The 21,451-nt window shown below is 42.2% G+C and overlaps 1 protein-coding gene across 2 annotated transcripts; it reads right to left on the reverse strand.

The window, feature by feature from the left end:
- Nucleotides 1–1,056: 1,056 nt before the first annotated feature.
- Nucleotides 1,057–19,973, reverse strand: LOC117451339 (B-cell receptor CD22-like). 2 transcript variants are annotated; one of them, XM_034089604.1, is made up of 14 exons: nt 19,794–19,973; nt 16,977–17,333; nt 16,625–16,840; nt 16,153–16,506; nt 15,730–15,954; nt 14,700–14,969; nt 12,649–12,918; nt 12,105–12,374; nt 8,912–9,181; nt 7,943–8,203; nt 6,009–6,090; nt 5,852–5,912; nt 1,676–1,899; nt 1,057–1,561 (listed from the first exon to the last, which is right to left on the reverse strand). In XM_034089604.1, the coding sequence occupies exons 1-14, from the start codon at nt 19,846–19,848 to the stop codon at nt 1,483–1,485; spliced, it is 2,994 nt and encodes a 997-aa protein (XP_033945495.1). In that variant the 5' UTR covers nt 19,849–19,973; the 3' UTR covers nt 1,057–1,482. The 2 variants fall into 2 exon arrangements, with proteins under 2 accessions (XP_033945495.1, XP_033945503.1); XM_034089612.1 differs by lacking the exons at nt 12,105–12,374; nt 12,649–12,918.
- Between the last annotated feature and the right edge of the window lie 1,478 nt (nt 19,974–21,451).

Here is a 21,451-nt window from a genome sequence, read left to right on the forward strand (position 1 = left end):
CGTTGTTTTGCAAACTGGCTTATTCTAGCCCTTTACGGATAGAGGTCACTACAGTGGACAGATATTCAAAAGATGTTTTCTTGTATATGCATGGGTTTTGATGGCATAGTTGCGCATCAGACACTACAGTGGACGCTATGGCATCATCCCATACACTGCCACTCAGTGGCAAGTCGTTGTAAGTGCAGGATCCATTTATCAAAACCAAGATGGTCGACAGACAGCCAGACCCTATTGATGACTGACCCAGTCACACATCAATATCTTGCAAATCCTTCAATGGAAAGCGACCCTTGGAGGTATACAAATGTTTGTGACATCAAGTAACAACTAAGGAATCATATAATGCATAACATGTCACAGTAGTGATTTTTTGTTGGGAGGAAATTACGATTAATCATCTGTCCACTAAAGTGGACGTCATGCATCAATGGCTATATTTGAACTACAATTCATACAGTTACTGCTACTGTTGTTTTTGAAAGTACTTCATGTGCAGTAACTTTTTGGGCTGTAAATCAATATACTTATATTATTGAAGTGTAATTTGAAGTTTTTATATATACATTTTGAGGGAGTTGAGGCTGAGGAAGCTGATGGAATTGAGGATGAGGAAGAGGATGTAAATGCTGACATTGGCTCATATTACCCCACTCTCCCCTAAGTACAGAACTTTTCATTTCGTTCTTCAAGTATACTATGATGCTAATACTGTTAGTATTACTTACGTTAAATGTAATTTAGCTGACACTTTTATCCAAAGCAATACCTACACTTCAATACGGTAGACATGCAGGACCCAATGTGGCTTATACATCTTGCCAAAGGACAGTTTGACATGTTGACTGCAGGGGACAGAACCTCCGCCCCTTTGATTTATAGACATCCATGAGCCATCATAGCTCTCACCAATGTAGTCATAGTCACATTAGGAGTTCATAATAATACACTGTTTTGAGATGAAGCCCCTTATGAAACTATTAGGATGTCCCTCTGGCTCCCTTGTCACTTAAACATTAAACACCTGGCTTAGAAATGTTGACAATCAGTAACAGGTAATGAACTGAATAACTTTATTTAATGATATGATTACTTACAAACAATACACATCAGTGACATCAAATCAGTTTTACAAATTACAAAAAAATCTATTTAAGTTATGGGATGAGTACTTTAACAAAACACTAACTTATGATGATAATGAAGCAGAAGTTAAATATGAATAAAATGAAAATTATCAACATGTAAAACAATAAAAAGGCAATTAAACTGAACATCAGAGCATAAAAAGATGATGGTAAATATATATTGTACATAGAGAAATGTGGGCTACTTTGACAAGCTTCAAAATAGTTTTCTGTCTTGGAATTTATAAATTACAAGCTTCAGCATACGTTAGCTACATGATACTAGTAATCTAGCAGACCATATATTTATATGTATGTTTAAACTATTTGAACACGGTTTAAGAGAACACAGATGTTATGTCAATACTCTTGGTTTTTTGTTGACTACGCTGTACAATGCAGATGGATCCTCCGCAGCCTCATGACGCTCTGATCTGTTGATAAAGCAAAACATAAACTCACATTACTGACTAAGAACATGTTTTTGTAAAGAAGGATGAAACAACATAATAACTTTATGTAGGAAAGGAAAATGATATTTTACTCACTCTGCAGTAGCACTGTGACTTTTAAATGTGACAGTAGAGTACACAACATCTTCCTCCGTGTCCTTCTCGTCTTTCTTTTGTCTGCGGAGATGAGCGGGCTTGATGTTGGAGTAGAGAGCATCGTCCTGGTTTTTAATGAATCTCACGCTGGCATAGCAAACCTCGGCCTCCGGCTCTGGTGTTGCATTCTGTACTTCAGCTGAAGGGCGGTCATACATGCGTACCTGAAGGAAACATCACAAAGACAAACACAACATATATTTGTAGTTGATAGTGTCTCATAGATTGGCCTGTAAGACACAATTGCTTTTGCAATTTTTAAGGAAAAGGGCTTCTTTGAAATGTCAGTACATTTAAAAATTCCAAATCAGGCACCAAAAACTCCTCGATGTATTAAATGTCTTCATCTTTTAGGGTCAAGCGCAATTTTCAAAGCCTAAAAGTGATTAAAAGGTTTGAGGCATAGACTGTATTTAAGAAGTTATGAATTTAGCTAATTATGGTTTTGAAGCCTAGAATTTGGTATGTTGCCCACTGCCACCTCAATGTTCTGTTAGTGACATGAAAAGGTTTAGCAAAGAATAAAAAACATGTTACAACAATATTTAGGACTGCCAATGGGTTCAAGTTGTACAAAAAAACACTGTGAACAACATCATGTTTTTTGAGAACAAGTTGCCCAAAAAAATAAGTTATGCTGTATTAGAGAAGACTTTAAACCAGCAAGTAAGACCATAAACTCCTCAGGAAAATGTTTACTGAGGTCATAAATCATGTTAAAAGTAGGCAAATTCTCTCATAGAATTCTACACAATCAGATTCTGTGTTATAGCCAGTGGATTCGCTCTCTGCTGGCCATTGGAAAGAATGCAGCCTTAAGGCACTTTGGCATTGGCTTCATCTTTCAGACCTGAGGTGGCTGCTTGCTTTGAGATCACTTCTGTTATTGTCATTGTATCCCCCAATATTTAAAAAATGCTTACATGTATGGAAAGGTTTACATCCCAAGCAATGGAAAGACCAAAGATACCTTACACATAACGTTGATAACTGTATGACACAGAATGACTGAGGAAAAGCAAACTACGGCCCGTCCACACAGCGGCGTTAGAAGCTTCTGCCCATTCACTTTAAATGGGGTGACTTTTCACCGAATTGCATTGTGGGAAGCAGAGGGGAGCTTTCCTGCCGTTTCAGGCTGCAAAAGTTGAGCAATGTTCAACTTTTGAAGCCTTGGCAGAAGCATCAGCCAATCGAATCATATGCCAGTACAAGCTCTAGCCAATCAAACCGCTGCTTGTGTGTCAGGGGCGGGAGATTCATGTGATTGGTTGTTGGTCGAGTTTCAGACACGCCCGCCGGCAAGCTTCAACACACGCCGCTGTGTGGATGGGCTAACGGCCCGTCTACACTACATGCATCTACATAAATCTTGAAGCTGGGCGTGTCTGAGGCTTGGCGATTTCTCGCGCCCAAGGCGACCAACAACCAATCAGGAATCTCCCGCCCGCCCCCGGCATACAAAGCAATAGCAATGTTAAAACGAAGTAAACTGGATATAAAATCCCCAAACAGGCGAAAACCTACCAGTTTCATCCACTGTCTCTGCCACCTCCCTCCATGCCTCGCTCCTCCGGTTTGTATCCCGGTAGATGAACAGAGACTGATCAAACAGCACCGGGTGATTCACTACCGCTCCATTTTTTTGAATATGAGGAAATGACCTGCGTGGTCTCTCCCAGCATACACGCGGTTTGATTGGCTAGCGCTTGTACTGTCAGATTTGCATACGCATGATTTGATTGGCTGATGCCAAGCATCGAGCCTCAAAAGTTGAACATTGCTCAACTTTTGATGCTCGCGATGCTTGCAAAGCCATGCTCCGCTCCCCACAATGCAGTTGGCAAAGATTCAAAATCAACTACGTCACCCCATTCAAGTGAATGGGCGAAGCGTTGAAAGCATTTTTCGATGCCTGTAGTGTAGACGGGCCGTAAGGCAGGCCTATTCAACTAGCGGCCCACGGGCCGAATCAGGCCCTTCAGAACATTTTTCTGGCCCACAAGAGGTTGCCTGCAAATCGAAATGGCATATGTGTAATAGCATAAACAAAACTAATGTCTGATCACACTAAATCCGACGATGCGGCGAAAACGCTGGCTTTTCCATTCATTTGAATTATTTTGAATCCATTATTTTGCCTGCCGCGCTCTGCTCATTAAAAAAAACCCGCACTGTGTCCGCACTTGTCATTGGCTCAGTCAAACTCACGTTACACACTAGGTGCGCAGGCCACAGAGAAAGTGCTTTAGTTAACAACAGCTTCAAGATGTCTCTCTCCAAGCCCAAGAAACGTAAAGTTGATTCGGAAAATCGATAATTCCAGAATGAATGGACTGACAAATATGTATTTACTTTGCCAGCCGCAACAAGTAATAAACCGGTGTGTTTATTGTGCAACGAAAGTACCGTACTTTTCGGACTATAAGCCGCAACTTTTTTCCCCATTTTTTTTTACAGCTAACGGCCACTAGAGAACCTCCTAAATGTATGGATTTTACAGGTAAAATTAACCACCTTTAACTCTATGGGCTCTAGGACCGGTCCGCGCCCGCCACCTTTAAGCGGCGGGCTCCAGCAGGAAAAGCTGGAGGCCGGAAAAGAGTGAGACAGGTAGCGCGCCAAAGTAAAAGTGGAACCGAGAGACAGAACGAGAGCAAGACAGACGGACAATTTAGCTGCTGCGGCTTATCTGCAGGTGCGCTTTATAGTCCGAAAAGTACGGTATATCCGTGATGAAAGAATACAACGTAAAGTGACACTACAACTCAAATCACGGCTCGTTTTCTGCCAGTTTTCCCGTGGGCTCAGAGGAACAGAGAAGGAAAGTACAGGGACTGCTAGCATCATTTGATAGGAGTCAAGTGGCCAACAATGAGGAAGGTGGCCTTGCTTATACTGACAATGTTTGGATCTACCTATACTTGTGAGTCTAGCTTTTCTCATATGAATGCCATCAAAACAAGGGCACGTTGCTCCATGCCAATGAGAAGTTGCATGAGTGTCTCAGGATTGCTCTTACCATTTAGGAGCCAAACTATGCTGAAATAGCTCAATCAAGGCAGTGTAATTTCTCTCACTGACTCAAACAGGCTAAACATGACAGAAGTCTGATGCATGGTATGTATGCAGATCTGTTTTTATGGTCATTCATGTTATGGTCATTCAAACAAGCCTACTTACTGTTTTGAAAATTGTAAAAATGTTTCCAAGATATGTATGTTATTGTGAGTCTGATGGCTATTGTTTTACTATGTTCTATTTGCATTTAGTATTACATTGTATGGACTTGTGTTGTCTTCAAAGTACCTTATGTATGCTTGGAAGTGTTGAGGATATTATACACAGGGCTACTTGATGTGATGAATACTGTTTTATTATATTCATCTTGTTTTGTACATTAGTGGACATGGAACTGTTGGGGACAAAACCTCATGTCTCCTTAGTTTTAAAGATGCAACATTTTGCACTTTTGTGTCAAGACTTGTAACCGAAGTGTTCCTACTTTTTTATGGACTGGTTGCTTTCTGTAATGATTATGTTGATACAATTAAAGTAAAAAAAAAAGGGATGCACTTCACTAGTTCATTTAATGTATTAGTATCTATTAACACTACTGGAAGCAAGAGTTATTTGTAGTGATTCCTTGACAAAGTATTGTGTGGCCCACAAACCCCCAGTGATGTTCCTATTTGGCCCACTTGCTAATGAAGTTGAATAGCCCTGGCCTAAGGTATGACAAAAGCATAGCTATGGATTTATGAAATTGAATTTAACAGGAGGAACAAATAAAGGGACTGGAATGATAATCGACTGCACACTAGTAAGGCCTCTCATTCACCGATTCACCAAACTCACACACAGATGGCGACAAAGCTTCACAGAAAAAGTACCACATGGCCCATGAAGAGCATCTTGATTATGTTTATTTTGGTCTTTAAACCTACAGACAGGGATCAAAGCCTCAACACTGTGATTAATGGATGACTCACTCCACCTCCTGAATCATATTTAGTTTGGGAAAAGGACGTTTCCAAACAGGGACATGATGCACTGTTGAAATTAGTTTGCAGGTGATGGTTGACCCTTAGTGACACCTGAAATCTGCTTTCTCACCTGAGCGTCGTTGTCTGGTCTCTCTCCAGCTTCCGTGGTTGGTTTCGAGGACCTCTTTCTTCTGGAAAAGAAAGTGAATTAACAAAGAAATGAATCTTAACATTAAATAACTGTGTAGAATAACTGAACGTAATCAAAGTAAAACTGAACTGCTTACCTAATCAACAGAAAGGCAATGAGGAATATGATACCCACAATAACAGCAGTTATTAGTCCAGCAGCGACTGATTTCATTGAACCTGGGAAACAGTGACAATTAGCTTTTCTATTACAGGTATATTTGAGTTCCTTAACATGTAATGATTAGTCATTAAATCTGAGATCTTAAGAGAGAAGCATTTAAAATAGTAACTCATCAGTTTTTTTTTGCTTTTGCGTCCCATAAATGATCTACAGCACAATCAATCTCAATCTCAATCTTTATCTATTTATATAGCACATTTAAAACAACCTTCGGCTGACCAAAGTGCTGTACAGGGCAGGCAGTAACTACAATAGTGAATAGCCCAATGGGAGTACGATAATAATAATACGATAATAATAATTAAAAACATAATAAAAAGCACAATAACTAGAAACATATACAAAAATAAATAAATAAAAAAACACATAGGCCTACAAATATAAAAATGTAATGCTCAACTAGTATTAAAAGCCAGTGCAAAGAGGTGCGTTTTTAGCTGGGATTTAAAAAGTTCAATAGACTCAACAGTCCGGATATGTGCTGGGAGGCTGTTCCACAGTCTGGGAGCTGCAACACTGAAGGCCCTGTCACCTCTGGGTTTTTTCCTGCTCCGAGGAACCACCAACATATTCTGCTGAGCTGAGCGCAATGCTCGAGCAGGAGCATGGCGGTGCAACAACTCAGACAGGTAATGTGGTGCCAGTCCATGCAATGATTTAAAAACAACAAGTAAGTACTTGAACTGGATCCTGTAACTGACAGGAAGCCAATGAAGGTCTGCCAGAACGGGTGTGATGTGGTCATAACGTCTCTTCCCAGTAAGAAGGCGTGCAGCCGCATTTTGGACCAGCTGCAGGCGACGGATCAAACACTTGTCAACACCAATATAGAGGGAGTTACAGTAGTCTAAACGAGACGTGATAAATAAGTGGATTAGCTGTTCAAACTCCTTACTAGGAAGATAGGCTTTTACCTTCCCCAGAAGCCGCAGCTGGAAGAAGCTTGTCTTGACAACTGAGCTTATCTGTTTGTCAAATTTAAAACAGTTGTCAAAGATGACTCCAAGATTTCTGACAGAGGGACGGCTGTAGGAGGCTAAGGGGCCGAGCACACTATTAAAGCCATCCACAAGGGTGTTTTTAAACCGGGAACAATCATTGGTATTTGGTATTTGGTGGTCCCTAATGCTTTGACAATTGTGGGTCTGATTGTGGCCAACCTTGCTCCTCAGACTAAAGATTCATCTTGTACTCAAATGTTCAAATCTCTGTCTTGGATTATTTAGCAGAGCAGTCAGCTGATCCCAACTTAGTGATGAGGTTAATCACCTTATCAGGAATGCTGCCCACTCAAAATAAATATGTCATGGAACATTTGGGAAACTATAGTTTTCGATGCCAAAGAGAGGGACTCGATGATATTCTGGCAATCTGTCCGGTGACTGAAAAAAAGGAGTCAAGACCTTTCCTAGCATCTTGTCAAAAGTGAAGAAGTGCTGACCTCGACCAGGAGAGCAGTGTTGGAAGACTTGCAAGTATAGTCAAAAAGCCTCACTTTAGCAAGATGACAAAGGGTAAGGCAAAACAAATTATTGATTGGTTGTACTAGTTGACAACCCAATGCAGAGTAATGCAGAGGTTGTGGACGATGCCTGTGGCCTAGCAGAAAGGGGAAGTAGACTATGTGTGTGCTTGAAAAGATCGGGGTATCACAACAAGTCTGGCAACTTTGAGCAGCAAACCTCAGATTTAGAAAACAAAATACAAATTATGTCCAGAGAGTGTAACAGTAAATTGCATCTTGGCTCTTCAAAGAACTGTAGTGGTTCAGAGACTTTTCCACATGTATGATATCAACTTGGAAGTTGCTGTGGCTCTTGGGATGTCTTGTAGTGCGAAATGACTTACCTGACACATCAATCTGATGTAAGGTGGAGTTGCTACGTCCTAACTTGTTCTGGGCTCCACAGGAATAACTCCCACTGTGTTCAGCTCTGATGTCAGTGATGGTGAAGATCTGTCCTGAAGCTTTTGGAGAGTCTTCATTCTCCTTGTACCAGGTGTAGTTAGCTGCTGGGTTAGCATCACTGCTACAGGTCAGAGTCACTGAACGGCCCTCCTTTATCTCAGCGGAGGGACTCACTGACACAGAGGGAAGCTTTGGAGCATCTGGAGGAGATGCAAAAACAAATAATTTTCTAGGTTTAAATTAGTGTTTTTTATCCGGATCTTAATCTCAGTTGTTGAGTATCTCCTGAGAAATGCATAGTTCTCAATTGCTTCCGTGTACTGCACTAAACAGCACCCAATAACAAATCCTGACTTTATGATGAACCACATATGTGTTTTATATTTCTCTCTCCTCCAGTCAAATGGTGCCCAGTACTGATTCGTTGGTTGTTACTGAGTATGTTACCACCAATAACACAAATATATAAACAATTGGTGGGTCTTAAAAATAATAATTTGAGATACCTTAACATACATTAATTAAAGTAAACATTAGTTAATTTACAAAAATATTCATTAGGTGTTTCGCAATCAAGTAAACATTATCTGATCATAAGTAACGGCCTGTAAACAATTTGTTACCCATTTGTTTTCTCGATTCCATGCAATGTGTAGAGTTGTATAGAGTATTTATGACCATTCAAATCTTCTCATGCAAAAACTATACCGATTGAATCTCATTACCTTTAAATAAACTGTTTTACTATCATTTCAAATCATTAAAGATGTTTTTAGATGTGCTGCTATCCAGATGGATTGGTCATGGTTTTAATCTGGGCCCTTTAGCTGCACAAAGCTTCTATCTCCTAGAGTTCCCCAGTGAATTGCCGCAGACTGTAAATTACATCGATAATAACCAATACTCACATTTCACATCAAAAGAGATGTAATTAGATTTCCTCCTTCCCAGCTTGTTCTCAGCTGTACAGAAATACTGTCCAGAGTCAGAGGACTGGATGGAGCTGAAGACAAGCTGTGGTCCTTCACTGAGAGGAGGAAGGTCCGCATTTCCATTCTTCTTGTACCAGGTGTATGTAGCTGCTGGGTTAGCATCACTGTGACAGGTCCGAGTCACTGAACGCCCCTCATTTATCTCACCAGAGGGTCTCGCTGACACAGAGGGGAGCTTTGGAGGATCTGGAGGAGATGTGTGAATAGAAAATATTCAAAGTTAAGAATGTGTTGCTCACTAGATTAGCAAAAAGGGTATCTACATCATTGAATGCTGATTATAGCTGCATTTTGTCCAAAAGGTGCATCAAATGTCACTTTTATACTGCAATAAGGTAAACTCGAATGTAACCACTACTTGACGGACAGTTGTTGAGTATTTCCTAATCACATTTTTCAGTGTAGCTAATGATTACATTATAGAGAAACAACTGTTAAATATTATGTAAATGAATTAAAATATACTGTAAAATGTAAATAATTGTTCATGGGTATTTCAGAATAGTTATTGGTCATAATAAAGTAATGATTTGTCATTGGTTAAATACCATTGATTGTATTTGTTATGGACTCTGTTTTCTATCTGCTGTCATCTGTCTGTGAGTGTTCAGCGGGGTGAGTAGGACATGTAAATGAGCTGTGCGGTAGCCCTGACAACATTGGCTGCCTATTTCCTGGTCCGCCTCCTGAAGATGGTGATTGGAGCATGCCGGGCCCGACGCGCTCCAATCGCGGCGCACACCTGCTGCAGATGGTTACAAAGCCGGAGGACAACTACCACTCTGGAGGCTCTGTGTTGTGAGACAGACGACTCTAGCCTCTTGCTGTTCTATATCGTATAAGGCTTCGCCCTCTAAGGCTATCGCTATTGGGTAATCCCCACTGCACGTGTGCAGCACTGACAGACTTATTCCACGCCCACCTATGACGTGGGCCCCACCTCCAGGCTCACTTCCGTATAAATAGGAAGTAGGCCCGACAATCCACTCCAACAGCTTTTCTTCAGCACTCCGTTGCAGAAGCATTGACAGGCAAAACAAGTTATTGTAAGAGCTACTTACTGAAAAGCAAACATTCCTCCTAAAAAGCTTTGTTTTTCTGGTAAGGAAAGTCAAGGTTGCGTTAGGGATTGCCTCGTATGCGGGTCGGGCTACATTATGAGCTTTGACAGGCACTCACAGTTTGAGTCCTGCCTGGGAATAGAGCATGCGAACGCTGCTCTCACTCCCGGGGTATCATGCTCGCATTGTGCCCGTCTTCCGCTGGCCCTCTGACAGCAGAGAGCGGACGCTCTCGCTGCTGCAGCTGCCGAGGACGATTGGCCCGTCCAGGAGGAGTACTCCGAGGACAAAGCCCTTGATTTCTTGGATCCGAATGGCAGGCACGAGTCGGACGACTACGTCCCCTCCATTCAGGGATCACCGGGTGATTCCCCCATTATCTCTCCCCTCCGGACGGAGGAGACAGGTAGGGGACCCGGTGTAGGTCCGGTGTATGATCCCGTGATCCCTATCTCTGCCACAACGGCGTTGCCGTCGATTGGCGGGATTCTCCTGGAACTTCCGGAGATTATATCCAAGGCGGCCGCCTGGAGAAATCTCCCCGTTCCCCTAGCTCAGGAGAGCTCGCCTCCGGATGCTATGTCCGGGGTGTACACAGGGTAAGGAGTGACCCGGTCTGGCCACGCTTCCCGGCCATAAGGAAGTACCAGGAGGGGGTGGTGGCGGACCCTGGAGCAATGAGGGCTCCGATAGGGACATACGTGCCCCTCACGAGAGTGGTGGGATTCACGGATGTAGGTTTCCCGACCGTGCCTCCTCTAGAGCCGAACCTCACGGCGTTCTTTGGGGCTAGGCAGGCCAGCACAGTATTTGCCTTACCCCCCCCCCGCAGTTCGAGGGGATTCAGGAAACACTTCTGGCATCCCGAGAACAGTGTCTTGCGCTCCAGTCAGAGCTGCGGAAACTCCTGTTAAAGAGAGCAATTTCCAGGGTTCCTCAAGGGGAAGAAAATCAGGGGTTTTACTCCCGTTATTTTCTTATCCCGAAAAAGACCTTATACGATATAGCACTGGGGTTACGTAATGTAACCCAGCTTCTACGAGTATAGGCGCAGCCCTCTAAGGTTCGGGCCCACTGGTTCCGCGAATAGCTGAAGAAAAGCTGTAGGAGTGGATTGTAGGGCCTACTTCCTATTTATACGGAAGTGAGCCTGGAGGTGGGGCCCTCGTCATTGGTGGGCGTGGAATAAGTCTGTCAGTGCTGCACACGTGCAGTGAGGATTACCCAATAGCGATAGCCTTAGAGGGCTGCGCCTATACTCATAGAAGCTGGGTTTCAGTACGTAATCCCAGTGATTACTCGTTGTGTTTGATAATACTGTGAATCCTCTGTGTTTGTTATACTGCTTAGCAGGGTGTTAAGTAGTGTTCTGTGTTTAGTGAAGTGTGTTAGCTTAGATCCAGGTTAGCTTAGCGCCTGTTGACCAGCAGCAGCTGTGTTTTTGAACAGCCTTTTCATTTACACTTGTACCACGTTTAACGTGAGGGTTTTGTTTTCCCTTTTATTTAATTGTTACTCTGCATGAGCTGCCAAACTCCCTTTTGGAGTCCTCTTTTGTTTGTCCATAGTTAAGTCACCACCGTTGGCCCTTTTGTTTGTAACAGGCTGTTTGTCTGCCATTTTGTTCTACACTGGTTTATAATAAAGCCACTTATAATTATTACCAATCCCACTCTGGTTGTGTTGCTTCCCTTTGGTTCCCCTAGCCCATTAGGGAACGTAATAGTATTACTTAATCAATTACAAATGATTAATTGAGTTATGGAATGTCAGGATGTAGAGATAGCCTTGTAAAGTTAATAACAGTAAATATTAGTTAAATGTAACAATATTCAACAGTCGTTTCTCGATGATGTCATCATTAGCAACTCTATAAAATGTGATTAGAAGTTACTGCCAGTTCACTTTTCGTTACCCGCTTGTTCTCTGGATCCCATGTGATGTAAAGCAAGCTGAGCTGAAGAAAGTAGTGATGATAAGTAACATCTTCTCTTGAAACAACTAGACAGATTTAAGCTTGTTATCTTTAAATAAACTGTCTTACTCACATTTCAAGTCAATAGAGATGTTTTCAGATGTGCTACTCCCCAGATAATTTGTAGCTCTACAGAAATACTGTCCAGAGTCAGAGGACTGGATGGAGCTGAGGACGAGCTGTGTTCCTTCACTGAGAAGAGGAACGTTACGATTTCCATTCTCCTTGTACCAGGTGTATGTAGCTGCTGGGTTAGCATCACTGCTACAGGTCAGAGTCACTGAACTACCCTCCTTTATCTCAGCAGAGGCACTCACTGACACAGAGGGAAGCTTTGGAGCATCTGGAGGAGAAGTAAAAACAAATAATTTTCTAGGTTTAAATTAGTGTTTTAACAGTTCATTTTGTACAGAATATTTTAAATCACAAAATGTGAGAAGCTATGTGTAACTGCATTGTATACTTTGAAGGTGGTCTGACCAATGGATGGTTCACGGTTTAAATCTAAGTCCTTGAACTGCACTAAGCCTCTGTTATCTCCTGAAGCTGCTCAGTCTTGTACAGCAGACTGTAAATATAAAGCAAGTAGATGTAAGAAAGAAGTTAAGGTTACTCACATTTCACATTAATAAAGGTGTTTCCAGATGTCCTCCTCCCCAGCTTGTTCTCAGCTCTACAGAAATACTGTCCAGAGTCAGAGGACTGGATGGATCTGAAGACAAGCTGTGGTCGTTCACTGAGAAGAGGAACGTTACGATTTCCATTCTTCTTGTACCAGGTGTAGTTAGCTGCTGGGTTAGCATCACTGCTACAGGTCAGAGTCACTGAACTGCGCTCCTTTATCTCAGCAGAGGGACTCACTGACACAGAGGGAGGCCTCGGAGCATCTGGAGGAGATGTGTGAACAGTACATATTAACAATGTGTTGCTCACTGCATTAGCTCAAAGGTCTCTACATTATTGAACGCTGAATGAAGCTGCATTTCGAGTCATTACAGAGCATTGAACGAGGAACTCATTCCAAAATAACCCTAACTTGAAGGACAGTTGTTGAGTATTTACTAATCACATTTTGTAGAGTACACTGAAAACACTAAAACATTGACTTTAATTAAATGTATTATCTCATTAAATTAATAAATGTTGCATTAGGTGAGTTGAAAGAAATAATATTTAGTTGAACTTAATATTTTTCATTTAAAATGTATATTATTGCTTTCAACCAACCTAATACAATTATGTTTAATTTGTTGACATGATACATTTAATTATAGTCAACGTTTCAGTTTTTTCACTGTAGCTAAGGAATATATTTTAGAGAAACAACCGTTAGATATTATGTAAATGAATTAATATGTAATGTTAATAATTGTTCATGGGTATTTCTGAATTCTTATTAGTCATAATAAAGTAATGATTTGTCATTGGTTAAATGCCGTTTAGTGTATCACTTAATCAAGTCACAACTATGAATTGAGTCATGGAATTTAAGGATTTAGAGATAGCCTTGTAAAGTTAATAACAGTAAATATTAGTTAAATATAACAATATTCAACACTCGTTTCTCAATGATGTCATCATTAGCAACTCTATAAAATGTGATTAGAAGTTACTGCCAGTTCACATTTCGTTACCCGCTTGTTCCCTGGATCCCATGCAGTGATGTACCTGAACGCGTTCAATGAACGATCGTTCATGAACGCGTTCATATTTTGGGCGAACGTGAACTGAACGTACTGTATTTCCGCTAGATGAACGTAATTGAGAACGCGTTCATTCTCAGCGCTGTATAACGGCGTTCAAAAGTGCGTTCATTCTCAGCACTGTATTATAACGGCGTTCAAAAGTGTGCCAGATTTCATATGCCTTTCAGCCGAAAACCCAGTTAAAACACACCGTAAACAGGCTTCAAAATAATGCAGAAAACCACCCAATCTGGCAACAGCAAGCTGCCTGTGACGCGTACGCGCCTGTCACCCCTGGCTGTCGCACTAAAATATAAATATACTAAATATATCAGACTCCTCACAAGAAACAATGTGGAACCGCGGAACCGGCGAGCATTGAATGAATGAATGAATTAGTATGGACAAGCCGAGAGCAGCTGCAGCAGCACTCGCTCAGAGTGAGACTCTACGGCATCGGCGTATGAGCATTTAAAAGAGTTTTACGTTAAAGTCAGTACCGACTCAGACGGAACAAATCAAACGTTTGCCTGTAAACTGTGTCCGCCCAGTTTGAAAAAGCAAGTCCGTACATCGACGACGTCGACAACAAACCTTAAACGGCACATTGAGAATAAGCACACGACTAGCCTTTCACGGTATGTGCGAGTGGCGAATAAAAAAGAGAGCCAAAACAGATCCACTACCACCCAGATCCCATTAACATCGTACAGGAGACAAATAATAGCTCGCAGCAACGTATTGGAAAAATAACTATAAACTATAAATTAGTTCATTTTTGAAACCATGAACTTTAGTTCAACATTTTGAATTATGAACTGTGAACTGAACTAGTTCATGTAGAAAGTGAACTTTCCCAACACTGATCCCATGTAATGTAAAGCAAGCTGAGCTGAAGAAAGTAGTGATGATAAGTAACATCTTCTCTTGAAACAACTAGACAGATTTAAGCTTGTTATCTTTAAATAAACTGTCTTACTCACATTTCACGTCGATACGGAAGCTTTGAGATGCAGTCCCCCCCAGCTTGTTCCTAGCTGCACAGTAATACCGTGCAGAGTCAGAGGACTGGATGTAGCTGAAGACAAGCTGTGGTCCTTCATTGAAATAATAAAGGTGTCCATTGTTATCCCCCTTGTGCCATTTGTATTCAGCTGCTGGGTTAGCATCACTGCTACAGGTCAGAGTCACTGAATTGCCCTCCTCTATCCCACCAGAGACTGACACTGACACAGAGGGACGCTTTGGAGCATCTGGGGATACATAAATAAATGATGGGTGTAAATTGCAATCAAGCAACATGTAAATTCAAAGGATAAATAGTGTGTCCATATCCCAAGTATGTTTACATTGTAATGTAGATCCTGGATGTGTAACACGTCTCCTGCTGATGAGCACTGACAGCCAAAAACACGTGTTTATTCATTTGAAACCTGAACATCTTCATCTTGCTAGCAGACTAACTCTAACCCTGCATGGAGACAGTGATGTTAATCACGGTGCACTCAGTGTTCTTGGAGATTAGGATATTACACGTCATATTGAGCTGTACATCTCTCTGTAGGATAAACTGGTTCTTTTGATTTATAACTGTTTTTTCACCTCCTTAATGTTTATTTCAAAGTGGGCCCACATCATGATTACATTCTGTGGCAGCTGCCGACTGAGCTTTTTAGTGAGAATCCAGTTTTCCTTCATCTTGCTCCTGTAACTTGGAATAACATGAAGAACAATATAAAGCTAACCTTATTTATGATATATATTTGTGATGTTTCTTGCTGCCTACAGGATTTTCTGTTATTGTTGATATTTTGTATTTTTATCTCTGATATGTTGTTAATGCGGTCTCTACCAAAATCTATTTAATCTGTATGTTGTTTACCTGAGAAGCTTTTTGTTTGTATCAATAATACTGCTGCGTCTGCATTACGAATCAGAAGACTATTGTAAGGTTTCTATCTGAGATTGTCAATGTATTGAAATGTCAGTGTGTGTGTGTATGAGTGAACTCACACACTGTAGGAGAAGAGAAGGCTTCATGACCTTCCAGAGCACAAGAGATCATGTCTGTGAGTTGAATCCAGCCTTCAAAGGAAGATGTTGATATTTGAGTGACTTTCTCTCCGTTATGGAACCAGACGTAGGAAACACCAGCTGGACTGCAGCTGCTGTGACACTTCAGCTCTGCTAAGGTATTAGAGTTCTGGTAACTTATGTTGATCACCTGCACCTGGAGAGCTGGATATGAGAAAAATAAACAATATTATATCACTAGGTCTGAAATGAAACTGATGATAAATGTAACTTTAACACAACAGTCTAAAGTAGGTGAACACATATGATAACTCATCCAACAGTAATTACACAAACTCAACTTCCAGTATTCTCTAATTGTAATGTGTTGGTGTATACATACATCAGTGTGTTGGTCAGTACCTGTGACAGTCAGAGTGGTTCCAGGTAAATCACTCCTCCATTCAAAGCCTGGTGTTTTGAATGTGAAGAGATACTGAGCTGAATCTGAGTCTCTCAGGTCAGAGATCCTCAGAGTGGAGCGTCCTCTCTCTGTCTCAAGGATCTGAACACGACCTGGATACTGGGAGTCTTCACTAAGGTCCTCAGGTTGAGAGGGATTCTGTCCCTGATGACTACGCTTAGGACTGAACCAGAACTTTGATGTAATACAGTCATTACTGCTGTACGTGCAGGAAATGTCCACTGATGATCCTTTGGGGGCACAGATGCTTCCTTGAATGGAAGTCACCGTGTTGCTGTTTTGACCAGTGACACCTGAAACATTCAAACAAATTTTTAAACCAGAGTTGATGAGAAGTCACATACCCATAGAGTTAGCTAAGGCTTCCACTAGATGGTGCTATATTAGAATAAGGTAGTGAAGTGAACTCACACACTGAAGGGGAGGGAGAGTCCTCAAATCCTTTCAAGGCACAGGAATAGCTGTCCAGATAATTAAAGTCGACCTGAAGAGAAGATGTCCCTGTTTGAATCTTTCCTCCGTTCTTGTACCAGACGTAATCATTACCAGGTAAATCACAACTGCTCTGACACTTCAGGTTTGCTCTGATGGAATCTTTGCTTTCCACCTGCACCGAGAGATCTGTATCTGTGAAGAAGGAACAGGAAGGTTATTTAAGACAACTCTCAACATTCATGTATATAATTAAAAGCACATCACATTTATATTATTGTTTTCTTAAAGTTGAACGTTTGGAGATGATTGGCATGAATGAAAATATTACCTGTGAGAGACAAAGTGACTCCAGGTGAACCACTATATGTTCCTCCTGCTTGGTTTGTTATGAACCTGAACATGTACTCAGCTGAGTCGCTCTCTCTCAGGTTTCTGATTCTCAGAGTGCAGATGTTGTTTCCACAGCGATCCTCTACACGACCTGCGTACTCTGAGACTGTGGTCAGATCTACAGGTTCACCATCTTTCTTTTTAGTGAACCAGAATGTTTTCTTAACTGTGTTAACACTTCCTTTCCATGTAGATGGGTATGTGTAGCTGCAGCTTATCTCCACTGTTGATCCTTTCACTGCACAGATCTCAGGAGAAGAGCAAGTCACTCCCCAGACATCCAGACCCTGAACCACTGAAACACAGAGCACACCAGAAACATTCATCAGACTCGTCAGTAGGCAGACTTTCTTAGCATTATCAAACACATATTTTTACTATTTTATATTATATTGATTTACATACAGAGGAATGTTCTGATGTTTGTTTCTAACTGGGTTTATATTTTTAAAGGTTATATATAATGTTGACGTAGGACATCATGCAGCAGTGTATTTAACCTTTAACGCAGTATTTACTTGATAAATACTTAGATAAATACTTAGATTTCGAACCTTAGAAAAAGATCAGAATAAAATATTAGGGAAGACTAATTGTATTAGAGAACAATGAGTCTTCTTTCTGGCTTGCTTTTCTCTCAGTGATCCGGCTGCTGCAGGGCGTGAATGGAAACTTGAGGACGAAAACGGCTAAACGCATAGGATTAACGCAAACGCAATCACAAAAAAGCTTCCGTCCACACGCAATAGTTATCCGGATAGTGTCTGCCCACACGAGACCGCTCCGTTTAGCTCCAACCGCTGGAGAAGCTGCAGTACATATGCAGGAGCCTGTAGGTGGCGATGTAACTTCCTCCATAAAAGCAGCGAAGAAGCATGGTTGTCATGGTTGCCCTTCTGTTTATTCTCCGCAGTGGGGGCCGAGGGAACCGGGCAGAGTTTTTCGCCAGTCAACGTGTATTAAAGTTTAAATCTTCCGGACAAAATGATAAAAGTGCCGGTCAAAGGTCTTCTTTGTTATTTATTGAGCTTTAAAACAAATGAATAACGACTCTATATATTATAATAATAAAATACACGGAGCCTCTCTTTTTCCTCCCTCTCTTCGGACAGCGTCAGTGTCTGTCTCATGCAGCAGCTGATCCAGTAATGAGTGACCCGGCCGACAGTAAAAATAAACATATTTATAACTAGTTTAGGGAGTTTGAGAGGTAATTAAAATAGCTAAGGGCGATGATCTGACTTGAAGTGTGTGTTTTGCTGCAGCGGGAGGAGCTGCAGGTGAGCAGAGCTGCGTGTCTCCGTCCTGTCAGATTAGACTTCACTCGCGTTTAGGTCCATATCGAGAGAAAGATAAATAATCTGAATTCAGTGTGCAGTTTACTTTGAAGAGGGGGTGAGCAGCAGAGGTGGGGAGAGGCGGGGCTATTGCCTCATCATTATCAGAAAATGATTGCGTATGCCGTTCTATCCACCTTGGGACCCGTTATCGTTTCCTCAGTCGTTCAGTGCCGTATTCGGTCGTCCTCGTGTGGCCGAACGGTCTATATGACACTAAACAGTAACGCAAACGACCGTTTTCGTCCTCGTGTGGCCGCAGCCTGAGGCGTGTGATATTAAGATAACAAATAACTGACAGAGAGTTCATTTCTAAGTATTTTACTGCTAATTGCTTTCAAAAGTCGACACAAACGTTGCATGCTGCACGTAGGTCTCCTCGTTGTCAGGTAAAAGAAAGCATCTGGCTTCTCTGCTGAAATTAGATATTTATCAAAGCTACGATATCCACTAAACCACATGAGCATTTATTTAAAGTCATGTTTCTAAATGACTCTTAACATAAATCCAATGTTCAGTCTTGTTTTGTCAGATAAATACTGCTGTGTCCCCATCTTTACGCTGCAGTAACTTTGTCCATCCTTATTTCGGTGATGCCTGAAGTGTAGAGTTTTGAGAGGTCTTATCATTGAAAAAAGCTGCATATAGCACCTTGCGTTGATAGTGAGTTACAGAGCTAACTTGTTACTGTGATCGCCCCGGTTCCTTTTTAGCATGTCATACCCAGATCTCTCTTCCTGTTTCCAGTAAGTCTTTACACTTTTCACCGTCTAATGGAAGCAGAAATGAAGAAAATAAAAAAGCTATGATCATGTACATGCATGCAAACAGACGTTCATGCATTCACGGACACACACCTTCACACACACTTAACCTGCAGGGCCAAAACTGTGGCCGCCATGAAGAGAGAAAGAGCGTTCAGTTGCAGGGTGCAGCTGAAAAACAGTAGAGTTGTTTTCCATAAAAGCAAAACAGTACTCTAAAAGAAGAGTACACTTTAGTGAGGTGATTATCATTGTGTTTTCATTTCTACAAGCAACCCCTTATTCGTTTGACTCATTGTTCATTTAAAAGTATTCAATAGTGAAGCTTTTAGCCACGTTGCAACTCCCACCATAAGTTATCTCTTAGAACACTAAAGACATGACACAAGCTCATGTTATGTTTCTTATGTATTACATTATCAAATACTTGTAAATGTATTCTAATGCGGAGAAAGACTCGCTAAAGGCAAGTGTTGAGGACTGCGGGACGATAGAGGAAGTTCAACAGAGCGATGAATTCTAGATTGAAATTATTCAAAGCATCTTTTGTTTGCTAAAGCAATTATGTACAGTCATCATTTCTATCCACACGGACACACACTCAGTTTTTCTGAGGTGCATTAACTGACTTATATAAATGTAGCTGTACTGTACCTTGCACAGAGAGAAGGAAGACCACCAATCCACTCGCTGCTGCTTTTAAACTCATAGCTGCTCCTCACGTCTCTGTTAGATTTGCAGGTAGATCACACATGAGAAATACTCTATCAGTACATCACCAAAAACATTTCTACAGAAATAAGGAGGATATGGTCTTTGAAGACAGTGTGTTCCTTCTGCAGCTGGTACAGTTCTGTAAAATATACTCCAAGCTGTTTAAAACTAGCCTGGTTTCCTTCCTCTTTACATTATTAATATATATGAGCTCATGGATTACTGTAAATCCCCAAATAAAAGTTAAGTTAATGGAAATGACAAGCAGGGAGTCCTTTTGTCCCCTAAAGGGCATCTCACAATTCTCTTAAGGATATAAAAGAACAAGGTTAACCCCTATTTTATCTCTTTTTACCTTTTATTAAAAGTAAGGATCAGCGTATTTAAAACCCAGGTACAAAAGATATTTGTGCCATAAACATGCAGCCAGACGGCCATTGTAGTCTGAGTGTACGTGTAAAGTAAAAGACAACCACATTTACTTTATTTGTACCTCATGGCTTTCTAAATGTTAACATTAAGGTGGTAGGCAGAGTGCACGTTGTAGAGAGAATGTTTGAGAGCAGACGTTTGGATGTGATTTGCGTCTATAAATACCTCTACACAGCTGAGGTGGGAGGGATACAGCTGAGGTGGGAGGTGACAGCTGAGGTGGGAGGTGACAGCTGAGGTGGGAGGTCAGAGCTGAGGTGGGAGGGATACAGCTGAGGTGGGAGGTGACAGCTGAGGTGGGAGGTCAGAGCTGAGGTGGGAGGTACACAGCTGAGGTGGGAGGTATACACCTGAGGTGGGAGGTGACAGCTGAGGTGGGAGGTCACAGCCGAGGTGGGAGGTGACAGCTGAGGTGGGAGGTGACAGCTGAGGTGGGAGGTATACAGCTGAGGTGGTAGGGATACAGCTGAGGTGGGAGGTGACAGCTGAGGTGGGAGGTGACAGCTGAGGTGGGAGGTGACAGCTGAGGTGGGAGGTCACAGCTGAGGTGGGAGGTGACAGCTGAGGTGGGAGGTGACAGCTGAGGTGGAGGTATACAGCTGAGGTGGTAGGGATACAGCTGAGGTGGGAGGTGACAGCTGAGGTGGGAGGTATACAGCTGAGGTGGTAGGGATACAGCTGAGGTGGGAGGTGACAGCTGAGGTGGGAGGTGACAGCTGAGGTGGGAGGTGACAGCTGAGGTGGGAGGTGACAGCTGAGGTGGGAGGTCACAGCTGAGGTGGGAGGTGACAGCTGAGGTGGGAGGTGACAGCTGAGGTGGGAGGTGACAGCTGAGGTGGGAGGTCACAGCTGAGGTGGGAGGTGACAGCTGAGGTGGGAGGTGACAGCTGAGGTGGGAGGTCACAGCTGAGGTGGGAGGTGACAGCTGAGGTGGGAGGTGACAGCTGAGGTGGGAGGTGACAGCTGAGGTGGGAGGTCACAGCTGAGGTGGGAGGTCACAGCTGAGGTGGGAGGTGACAGCTGAGGTGGGAGGTCACAGCTGAGGTGGGAGGTGACAGCTGAGGTGGGAGGTCACAGCTGAGGTGGGAGGTATACAGCTGAGGTGGGAGGTCAGAGCTGAGGTGGGAGGTGACAGCTGAGGTGGGAGGTCACAGTTGAGGTGGGAG

The sequence above is a fragment of the Pseudochaenichthys georgianus genome, chromosome 1, assembly GCF_902827115.2.
Source record: "Pseudochaenichthys georgianus chromosome 1, fPseGeo1.2, whole genome shotgun sequence".
NCBI lineage: Eukaryota > Metazoa > Chordata > Actinopteri > Perciformes > Channichthyidae > Pseudochaenichthys > Pseudochaenichthys georgianus.